Source organism: Dama dama, chromosome 17 (genome assembly GCF_033118175.1).
Source record: "Dama dama isolate Ldn47 chromosome 17, ASM3311817v1, whole genome shotgun sequence".
NCBI lineage: Eukaryota > Metazoa > Chordata > Mammalia > Artiodactyla > Cervidae > Dama > Dama dama.
This window is the reverse complement of record NC_083697.1, coordinates 14,643,674-14,655,889: the sequence shown is the minus strand read 5'-3', so window position 1 is coordinate 14,655,889 and position 12,216 is coordinate 14,643,674. Positions and strand designations below refer to the sequence as shown.

At 35.4% G+C, this 12,216-nt stretch overlaps 1 protein-coding gene across 1 annotated transcript in view; it reads left to right on the top strand.

Annotated features, from left to right (window-relative positions):
• The window catches only part of LOC133071621 (bifunctional heparan sulfate N-deacetylase/N-sulfotransferase 3), a 166,568-nt gene that overhangs the window by 48,065 nt on the left and 106,287 nt on the right, over window positions 1–12,216 (top strand). Inside the window, exon 2 of the mRNA XM_061164139.1 lies at window positions 5,407–5,494. Coding sequence (XP_061020122.1) covers window positions 5,407–5,494 — 88 coding nt within the window. The remainder of the gene's footprint in view (window positions 1–5,406; window positions 5,495–12,216) is intronic.

Here is a 12,216-nt window from a genome sequence, read left to right as displayed (position 1 = left end):
CACCTCTTAAGCAGAACAGATAATGCTACTTAAGGGGTTTCCAACATATCTCTGCAACTGTTAAAGGAAACTTCATTTGCTCTGGAACAGTAGTACATGGGTTGAGATGCTTTAGTCCCTTCATATGGAATCCCATACCTCTCCATCCTTTTCTACTTTGCTGCTGGAAGCAAGTAGTTTAAATTACTAAGGTTTAAAAATTATGTTTATTACAATACATAAAAACCTTTTCTGTATAATTGAATGAGTGAGATACAACTTACAGTTGCCTAAAAGTGCTGAGAACTAGCTTTTATTTTTATTTCTTTTTTGAAAAAGTACATTAGCATTTTGACTATTTGGGTATACAGCCATAAGCTAAATAGAATATGTATAACAATTTCAAATGAATGTTCAATGAGAATGGTACTTGTTTTCTGTTTTCCTACACATATGTCATTATTTACCAATTTCAGTCCAATAAATTTTCTAGCAAACCATCTCTCATGTGTATGATTTAGAGGTTATATAATTATGCTCTGGACAGTTTAGGTATGATTAACAAATAATTCAAGATGACTGTGTTACTGTCTCCTCCTTGGTTTCCATAAAAACCATTGTCATTATTCTTTTACTACAACACAAACAATAAAATACATGAACATTTTGTTGGAGAATAAAGGATTCACTAAGGGTTTCCCAGGTGGCTCAGTTGGTAAAGAATCTGCCTGCAATGCGGGAGATCTGGGTTTGACCCCTGGGTCAGGAAGATCCCCTGCAGGAGGGCATGGCAGCCCACTCCAGTCCCCTTGCCTGGAGAATCCCATGGACAGAGGAGCCTGGCAGGCTACAGTCCATGGGGTCACAGAGCATCAGACACGGCTGAGTGACTAACACACAAGGTCACTTGAAAGAAATGCACTGCACTGTAAAACTGCTCTAATACAGCTACATGGACCACATTCCTCTTTTGTTTAAAATCCTCAGTGCCGATAACGTGTGCGTGCTCAGTCATGTCTGACTGTGTGCAACTCCATGGACTGTAGCCCACCAGGTTCCTCTGTCCGTGAAATTTTCCAGGCAAGAATACTGGAGCAAGCTGCCATTTCCTTCTCCAGGGAATCTTCCCGACCCAGGGATCCAACCCACATCTCCAGTGTCTCCTACACTGGCAGGCGGATTCTTGACCACTGAGCCATCTGAAGCCCCAGTGCTGATTAGACAACTCCAAAAGTGCCAAGGCTCAATTTAAAAATATCATTTAAAATTTTAGGCATATGCCTGACTTTATGCCAAGTGAACAACAGTAGGAAGTAGAAGATGGAATTTTGTGACAGGATGATAAGGAACTTTTAAGGTTGACAGAGGAAAGAATGAAAAATTCCACTCATAGTGCTAAAACTCCACTTCTGTGTGCTAGGAAAGGTATTAAGGTCATGTATCCATGTTCTCATTTGATCTTCATGCCAAACCCATGAATATCTCTGATGTTCGTGTGTATGTGTACCTAGGTCAAGAGATACAGGAGCTTATATTGGTAATTAGCTGCCCAATTGTTTTTATTTACTTTAGCAGATCTAGCTACATTATCCATATTTATATTATAATTAGTATTTGGTTAATTAAGAAAATAGTAACTCTAAAAATTCTGTGCTGAAATATACTTTTGCCTATTGCTAAAAAACCATATTAAACACTAAAATTTCTTTCCCAGCCTTAATTTGGTCACCAAATACTTTTGTTAACTATCAAAAGATAAAATAGGTCAAAATATAATTTAGGAAGCCCAGATAAGAAACAAAAAGCTAGCAGACAATTCCCCAAAGAATGTCACACATGTAATGAGTCCTAACATAAATCTCCATATAAAACTCTTTTGCAGTTATTTTTAAAAAATTTTGTCTTTTCTATTTGCTTTGATATGTTCATTCTGTTAAAGAAATTTGGAGAAAATCCAAAGATATATAAAATCTCCCATTTCACTCAGTTCTCAGACCCCTGTTTCTTTAAATTAGATTTTTTTTTTTTCTGCCTTCAACTAGATCTTTTAATGCCTGTAACTGCTTTTGGCTTTATAGAATGAAGCCTCAAAAAACTAAGTTAGTGGGGTAGCATAGAGATTCAAATATAATTCTCTTATAATGTTTATTGGATATTATGTCCCCTAGTAATACTTTTATTTGCTATTGTTTAGTTGCTAAGTCTGGTCCAACTCTTTTGTGATCCCATTGGCTGTAGCTCACCAGGTTCCTCTGTCAATAGGATTTCCCAGGCAAGAATACTGGAGTGGGTTACCATTTCCTTCTCCAGGGAATCTTCCCAACCCAGGACTGAACCCAAGTCTCCTGCATTGACAGGCAGATTTTTTTACCACCGAGCCACTAGGGAAGCCCAATACTTTTATAAGCATTTTCAGATTTGCTCAGAAATTGTTTTGCTTGGTAAGAGTAAGCAGAATTATTTTCTCCTGAGGAAATGGTTACTTCATTGCTATATAAATATGTATTGATACATAAAGCAGAATTTATATTAGACAAAAAAAGTAAACAATCTAAATGTACAACAGTAGTGTAAAATGGTTAAATAAATTATAATGTATGCATTTGATGTAATATTCAGCATCCATTAAAATCAATAGATTAAAAATTTTGGATTTGAATGGTTAATGTGATGAGAGAAAGCTTGTGATATACTATTAAATGGAAAAGGCAAAATTCAAAACTGTATTTTTAATTATAATTGATACAGTTCTAATTTTTACTTTATGGCTCTAATTTCACTTAGCTGTATATCTGTATATCTAAGTATATATTGTTTTTGTTGTTTTACTCTCTAAGTCATATCCAACTCTTTGCAACCTTGTGGATAGTAGCCTTCCGGGCCACTCTGTCCATGAGATTTCCCAGGCAAGAATACTAGAATGGGTTGCGATTTCCTCCTCCAGGGGCTCTTCCTGATCCAGGGATTGAACCTGGTCTTCTGCACCCACAGGTCGATTCTTTACCACTGAGCCACCAGGGAAGCTTATGAAATGTGTGTATGGGGCTGTGTGTGTGTGTGTGTGTGTGTGTGTGTGTATACACACCTATTTTATTGTGGTAAAAAACAGAGAACACAAAGACATACAGATAGCCAGCACACACAGGAAAAGATGTTAAGCATCACTAATCATCAGGGAAATGCAAACAAAGCCACAATGAGATATCACTTCAGAACAGCTCAGACAAGGACAAGAAATAACAAGTGCTGGAAAGGATGTGGATGAAAAAGAACTCCTGTATACTGTTGGTGGGGTTTACACTGGTGCAGCCACTATGTAAAACAGTATAAACCTTCCTCAAAAAATTAAAAATAGAACTACCATATCGTCTGGTAATTTCACTTCTGAGTATTTACCCAAAGCAAGCAAAATCACTAATTAAAAAACCCTATTTTCATTCTAGTATTATTTATAACAGCCAAGATATAGAAGCAAGCTAAGGTCCATCAATAGATGAATGGATAAAGATGTAGTGTATATATACAGTAGAATATTTGCTATTTAAAAAAAGAGTGAAATCTTGCCATGGGACATCATGGATGGGTCTAGAGGGTATTATGCTCAGAGAAAGATAAATACTATATGATCTCACTTATATTTAGAATCTAAAAAACAAACAAAACAAAACAAAAACAGACTCGTAGATACGGAGAACAAATGGGTGGTTGCCAAAAAGACAAAGTTTGGGGGAATGAGTGAAATTAAGGTAATTGGTAAGTGAAATTAAGAGTACAAACTGCTGATTATAAAATAATTAAGTCATGGGGATGTAATTTACATACATATGCATAAGAAATATGGTCAGTAATACTGTAATGATATTGTATGGGCACAGATGGTTCCTAGACTTCCGTTTGATCATTTCATAATGTATTTAAATGTCAAATTAATATTTTATATTCCTGAAGCTAACATAATATTGTTTGTCAGCTGTATTTCAAATAAAAAATAAGTAGATGAGAGGTATACAATATAAAGATAGATACAGTTATCAAAATAATATAATGCACATAATTACATTAACATGTAATATATTGCTGGTAATTATATGAACACCTAGTATTTTATGCCACTTTTTAAAAAGTTTATCAGACATTCCTGCATATATTATATCTTCTACGTTTCTCATCGCAGTTCTATGAACTAGGTAATTGTCTCTACTTTAACAAATGATGGTTAAAGTTCAGATAGATTTGTATTATCTATCACTAATGATAACAACAACAAATTAGTAGTAGTAATTGTAGCAGCAGCAATAAGAGAGGAATGGCAACTAGTAATTGTTGAACACATGCAGTTGTGAGAGGGTCTCTGAATAAAATGAAAATCTGTTTATCCCCCCAGAAGATTCAGGTCATGAGCACAAGGGGGCGGGGCTTGCAGGTATCAGATACTGAGAAGAGAAAAGATTCTGTTGTTAGGTCCAGCTGTACTATGGAAGTGTAGGAAAAGATTTAGTGTGGTAGAGTAAAAAGAGTACCTAACTTGGAATCAGGTGATCTATATTCTTAATCTAGGACATACCACTAATTTTATCTGTGAAAATAGGTAAATCATTTCTCCTGACTTTCTTCATGTATAATAGAAGTACTAACTAAGATCCTTTACAAGTCTACCATCTAGAGTTACTTTTTGCTTCCTTTAGGTGGGCACTGAACTACCATAGTCTGGGGAAGGGGAAGAGAAGGAATATAAGAATGTGAATTTGAATAAGAATGAGAAAGAAAAGGAGAAAGAGAAGTCCACTAAATACTCATAGCATAATACTTTATATGATATAATAATTAAACCTCAAAATAGCTTTACCTGTCATTAGTACAAAGTTTGTTCATCTCTTTTCCAGTGAAAGGGCAAATTAGACATTTACTTTACCATGATACCCATTTTTGAAGAATAATCACTATCTTTGGGGAATCTAAGACTTACAGATTGAAAAGAATTGGATTTTGAAGACCGAAGATGTATCTGAAAAACAACTATCTGTTTCTTTCAATATATGTTTTTACATAATTTCACGTTAAAAGAATGTCTTTTTTTTTTTTTGACAGTTGGTGAGTTACATCCCCTAAAGGGTAAAATGAGATGTATTTTATGTATTAGATACTAGTTCCTTTGAACAAGAAGAATAAATTTTCATTTAACTTCCTTTTTCTAACTGACACTTTTTGCTGATTTACTGCATCTAAAGAATAAATATATAAATATGTAATTATGTAATCTCAGAACCATCTTGCTAGTTGTAAGATGAGAAAAAGAAAAAAAAAACTACTTTCCATTATTTAATTCTCTCATGCCTAAAGGAGTATTTTTACCTTTTGACTGCTAAAGGAAGATATCTTCTCAAAGCCATTCTCTACCTGATACATTTTTTTAATTATGTATTTCAGGCCCTGCTTGATACTCAGAATCTTTTGCGTGCACAAATCACAAATTTTACTTTCAACCTGGGATTTTCAGGGAAATTTTACCATACAGGTAAGATAGAGATTAACTATCCCCATAGTTAGCCTCTCTGACCACTCTAAAACTGTGACCCCCTCCTCTTCACACCTTCTTGTGTCTCTCCACTACTTTATTTTCTTCATATTACTCAATTTCATTTAACTTATTTTTCCACCTTTACAAAATGTTAATAGCTTAAAAGTTTATTCACCATATTATTATTTAATGGCCTTTTCTCTACTGAACTATAATTTACATATATAAAACTGTGTAAGTAATAAGTATAGTGCTCAATGAATTTCACCAAGCGTACCGAGCTACGTACCCAGATCAAGAAAGAGGTACTACCAGAATCCACACACCCTCTCCCTTGCGCTGCTTTAGAGTCACTAGCTTCCCACCAAGAAAACCACTATCCTGACTTCTAACATCATAAATTAGTTTGCCTGGCTTTAAGATCTGTATAAAAAGAATCATATAAATGGACTCTTCTGTATATAGCTTGTTTTGTCTAACATTTTGGTTTTGCAGACATTATTGTGTAGGGTTGTATTTCTTTCAGCTTTATTGTTCTGTAGTATTTCACTGTTTGAATTTACAGAATTTCTTTATTCCATTCTGTTCCAGTGTGAATGGCTGGGTTGTTTTCAGTGTTTGCCTTTCTTTTTTTTGAATAGTCGTGTTAAGAACATTTTAAACACAACTATTGTTAAAAATAGTTGTCCTTCAGAGGACATATGTTTTTCTGTTGTTTATCAACCAGATGAATTGCTGGTTATATGGTATACTTATGATCAGCTTTAGTAGAAAATGCCAAACAGTTTTTCAAAGTGGTGATATCAATTTATATTTCCAATACTATGTGAGTTTTCTTGTTATTTTATATTCCTCCAAATATTTAATATTATTAATATTTATCTTATTATTTTAGCCCTTCTGGTGGGCATGTAGTGATACCATATTATGGTTTGAATGTACATTTCACTGACAAGTAGTGAAACTGAGTTCCTTTCACATATTTATTGACCATTTGTATCTCTTCTGTTTTTGAAATATCTTACTGCTTTTATTGGGTTATCTGCATTCACTTATTGATTTGTAGAAATTCTTTATGTATTCTTAATGACCTCTTTGTCAGTTATATGCATTGCAAATATTTTCTCCTGACGTGTGGTTTATCATTTTTACATTCCTACCGATACTTTTTGATGAACAAAATGTAGTCCAATTTATCTTTTTTTTCCTTTTTGTGTCTTTTTAAAGACATTTTTGCATGCCACAAGATCATGAAAATATGTCCCTACATTCTTAAAATGCATGCATCTGAGATCCATCTAGAATTGATTTTTGTGTATGTGTGAGATAAGGGTCAAGATACCTGCTTTTTGAGCTAGTGTGGTTTTCTAATTAATTTGAAAACACTTGTTCTGATTTCAGGGTGAGTGTTCTACTTCACAACAAAAAAATAGAAAGAAACATTTTTTTTCTCATTAAGATGTCTAATTGGTACCAAGTATTGAAAAGACCATCCTTTTTTCACCACACCATGGTGTCATCATTGTAATAAATTAGATGACCATAGATGTGTGGACTCTGTTTTTGGACTTTCCTGCTCATTGGTTCTATTTGCGTCATCATGCTATCTTATTTACTATAACTAATTGGTTCAGTTCAGTCACTCAGTCATGTCCGACTCTTTGCAACCCCACAGACTGCAGCACTCCAGGCTTCTCTGTCCATCACCAACTCCAGGAGCTTGCTCAAATTCATGTCCATCGAATCGGTGATGCCATCCAACCATCTCATCCTCTGTCATCCCCTTCTCCTCGTGCCTGCAATCTTTCCCAGCATCAGGGTCTTTTCCAATGAGTTTGTTCTTTGTATCAGATGGTCAAAGCATCAAAGTTGATACTAATATCTGCTATTTAAGTCTTCTAAGTTTGTTCATCGTCTTCCATCATTGCCTTGGCAATTCTTGGCCTTTTGCACTTTTATATAAATTTTAAAATTAGCTTACCATATCCACAAAGATCCTCACTAGAATTTTTATTTTATTGTTGCTGTGGTTGTCCAGTCACTAAGTCCTGTCCTGCTCTTTGCAACCCCAGGGACTGTAGCACGCCAGGCTCTTCGGTCCTCGACTGTCTCCCAGAGATTGCTCAAATTCATGTCAAGTGAGTCAATGATACTGTCTGAACCATCTTATCCTCTGTTGCCCTCTTGTCCTTTTGCCTTCAATCTTCCCCAGCATCAGGGTCTTTTTCAGTGAGTCAGCTTTTCACACCAGGTGGCCAAAGTATTGTAGCTTCCACTTTAGCAACAGTTCTCCCAATGAATATTCAAGGTTGATTTCCTTAGTATTGACCAGTTTGATCTCCTTGCAGTCCAAGGGACTCTCAAGAGTCTTCTGTAGCACTGCAATTCAAAAGTATCAGTTCTTCAGCACTCAGCCTTCTTCTGGTCCAACTCTCACACCCATACATGACTACTGGGAAAACTATAGCTTTGACTACACAGACCTTTGTTGACAAAATGATGTCTCTGCTTTTTTAATACGCTGTTTATCAGCTTTCCTTCCAAGAAGCTAGCATCTTTTGATTTCATGGCTGCAGTCACTGTCCACAGTGATTTTGGAACCCAAGAAAGGAAACTCTCACTGCTTCTGCTATTTCCCCATCTCTTTGCCATGAGATGATGGAATCGGATGCCATGATATTGGTTTTTTAATGTGGAGTTTCAGCCCAGCTTTTTCACTCTCCTCTTTTACTTTCATCAACAGGCTTTTTAGTTCCTCTTCACTTTCTGTCATTAGAATGGTATCATTTGCATATCTGAGGTGGTTGATATTTCTCCTGGTAGTCTTGATTCCAGCTTGTGATTCCTCCAGCCCAGCATTTCACATGAAGTACTCTGCATAGAACTTAAATAAGCAAAGTGACAATACACAGCTTTGTCACCCTGTAGAATTCTTATTTAAATTACATTAAATCTAAATTAATTTGGGGAGAATTGTTGTACTAAACAGTGAGTCTTCCTATGCTTGAACGTATTTGTGCTCAGTGTGTGCTCAGTCACATCCGACTCTCTGCCACCCCAGTGACTGTAGCCCGCCAGGCTCCTCTGTCCATGGAATTTTCCAGGCAAGAATACTGGAGTGGGTTGCCAGTGCCTACTTCAAGGGATCTTTCTGACTCAGGGGTCCAACCCGAGTCTCTTGCGTCTCCTGCATTGGCAGGCGAATGAATTCTTTACCAATTGGGAAGCACTCATATTTAGTAGGTTCTCTTTAATTATACTTGACAAAACTTTATTAATTTTCTATTTATTCCTTGGTGGAGTTTTTTTGATGCAATAGTTTATGGTGTCTTTTTTAAAGTTTCTTTCCCCATTTCTCTGTTAATAATATGTAGAAATAAAATTGATTTTGTGTACTGATATTAATATTCAGCAGCCTTGCTACACTCACTTATTAATTCTATACTTTCAAGATTCTTTTGGATTTTCTACCTACTCAATCACACAATTTTTGGATGGTAAAAATTTTATTTCTTCCTTTCTGAGCTTTATAAAATTTCTTTTCTTTTCCTTGCCTACTGCATTAGCTTGGATGTCCACTAAATATTAAATAAACATAGTGATAACAACACATGTACTGTTCCTGACCTCAGGGGAAACCCTTAAGTAGTTCTGTTCCTGTTCTTGACGGGAATTTTTTCAATAGACAATTTCATAGAAAGTCTTTATTAGCTTAAGTAAGATCCCTTCTGTTCCTAGATTGCTAAATGTATGGATGTTAAATGTACTTTATTTGTAAATTATCTGTTGTCACTCCTCACTAAAATGATCACTCTACAAACACTTCATTGTTGTAATACCAGCAAGCAGAACAGTGCCTATTGAAAAAAAAAATGAGCTAATGAATAAAGGATTGGGTGAAAATAAAATTACCTTTCTTTTCACCATTAGTATTTATAAGGGACAAGGTCAGAGAATACAATTTGACCATGTTGTGTTGTGGAAGAAAATCACTTAAACATTAAGAATAACTAAAAACTTCTTTCCCAAATATAATAGAAATACATGAAAACTAAATTTTCACTGAAATACATACATTTCATACATACATACATACATTGAAATACAATAGAAATACATGAAAACTAAATACACGGCAACTAAATTTTTTTGTCCAGTGCTGATACTAAAGAACGACTCTAGCCAGTTGCTCCCCATGATTTCTGTTTCTGAGAGACTCACCTCTTTCCTTACTGGGGTTCTCCCAGACAGCTCACAGTCCTCTCTCTAAGCCAAGGAGAGTGGAACACAAGAGGAAGCTAAGGAGAAAGCATGAAAGAGTTTTGTCTAAGATCTGAAAGCGCCCACAAAACTTAGCTCGGGTTGTCTAAAACCAGTAAAATCAGTTTTCAATGGGAACAGATATGAAATTTAGTAATATGAATCCTTTGAAAATTGGATATTGTAAAGTTTAATTGAATTACATTGTCTTCCTTTCTAAATGAGTAACTCCTTTTTCTGTTAAAAATTGTTTTATTCAGTCTTGAAGGGAAGAAGAAAAATAGCACCATCATACCAGTAAGATTTTATCTTAGGAAAGAGTTTCATCTTATTTGGTTTACTTTTAGTTTTTGAAAGATTTGTGCATTTTGTGAAAAATAAAGAGATGAAAGGATAAAAATTATAGTTCCCTTTTAGTGAACAACACCATATTCTAGGTACTTAACTAAGCATTTTCCTTGTAACTTTTCATTGAATTCTAGGAGTTAAAGAATGTGTTATCTTGTTTTCTAGATAACATAGAAACTTCAAGGGGCCCAAGGTTATATAGCTAGTTACATGTAAAAAAAAAAAAAAAATACTCTTAACTTTTAGTCAGAGCCCAAGTCTTATGTATTAGGAAAAAAATGGATTTTTATCATTAAATTGGCAATCCTTGATTAAGGAAGCTGAATGGCAAAAGGTGCCTTCCCCTTATCTGTAGGTTCTTTAGGTTGTATATTTTTTCAAATCACCAAGAACCAATCAGTTCAGTTCAGTCACTCAGTCGTGTCCGACACTCTGCAACCCCATGGACTGCAGCACGCCAGGCCTCCCTGTCCATCACCAACTTCCAGAGTTTACTCAAACTCATGTCCATTGAGTCAGTGATGCCATCCAACCATCTTATCCTCTGTCATCCCCTTCTCCTCCCGCCTTCAGTCTTTCCCACCATTAGGGTCTTTTCAAACGAGTCAGTTCTTCACATCAGGTGGCCAAAGTATTGGAGTTTCAGCTTCAGCATCAGTCCTTCCAGTGAATATTCAGGACTGATTTCCTTTAGGATGAACTGGTTGGATCTCCCTGCAGTCTGAGGGACTCCCAAGAGTCTTCTCCAACACCACAGTTCAAAAGAATCAATTCTTCAGCCCTCAGCTTTCTTTATAGTCCAACTCTCACATCCATATATGACTACTGGAAAAATCATAGCTTTAACTAGATGGACCTTTGTTGGCAAAGTAATGTCTCTGCTTTTTAATAAGCTATTTAGGTTGGTCATAACTTTTCTTCCAAGAAGCAAGCGTCTTTTAATTTCATGGCTGCAGTCACCATCTGAAATAGCGCTGCAGATGAGAACTAATAATGTTTGTACATTTTAATTATATCAGAAAATTAATTAACAATGTGAAGAGCAAAGTTATATAAATTAGTAAATGTTCATCTTATCTCTAAACTCCACATTTGGTCTGTGAATGATGGTTAAGGGTCCTGAATTTGGAGTCGTGTAATCTGGGTTAGAATTAAGATTCTGAATTCAGGTTCTATCCCGTATTTCCATTGACTTGTGGCAAATTGCATCACCTCTACAAATATCAATTTCCTTATCTGTAAAATGGAGTTAGTGGCTTTGAGAGCATAGTTCTAGTGAGAATTAAATGAGACAATACTTGAAAAACAGTTAAAATAGTCTCAATCAATGATAGTTTTTAATGTAGTATCAGAGTAAGAAATATTACAGAAAAAATATTGAAGAGACACAAGTTGCTTAAATAGATACATAATAAAATAATAATTTACATTATAAGATTTCAGTGTAGTTTTGTAACAATTTAAGAAATGACACTTAAAATTGAGGAATTTGACTTGAGTTATTCTCTGTCCACTTCTGACAAAAGGTGGTAAAGTGGGGAAACAAAGGAGTGACAAGAAGCCAGGCTAATCAAACCATGAATAACTATGTTTCAGCTGTTTTTTATCATGACGTTTGAAGTATTAGGCAACAGATACTTATTCTCAATGTAATTAATTCTGATGTAAAATATCCGCAAAGTAGAAAGAAAGGAAATCAGATAAGGGAGAGCTGTAAAGAAAAAAAGGAAGGGCCTACGCCTGCTATGAACTTACATAAGCCTATCAGAGGGGCCCTCTAGGGTGCTCAGGAAAGGACAACAAATGCCTGAGCAGTCTTTCCAGAGAATTCTGAAATCTGTTGCACTGTCCTCATATATAAACTTTGAATAAAGGCCAACTAGAAAAATGAATAAAGAGCAGAGCAGAAGAAAGATAGGGAAAGGTAGGAACTATAGGAGACAGAGAATGGAGCTTAAAAGTAGTTGGAGGGGTGACTTTATTCATAAAGTAGGAAACTCAGCTCACTTTTCCCAGAGGAGGTGGAAATCAGCAATGAACTGATTACTAGGAAACCCTAAGAGAAATCTACTTGTTTTCAGTATGTGAAAGTAAAACTGCAACAAGTAATT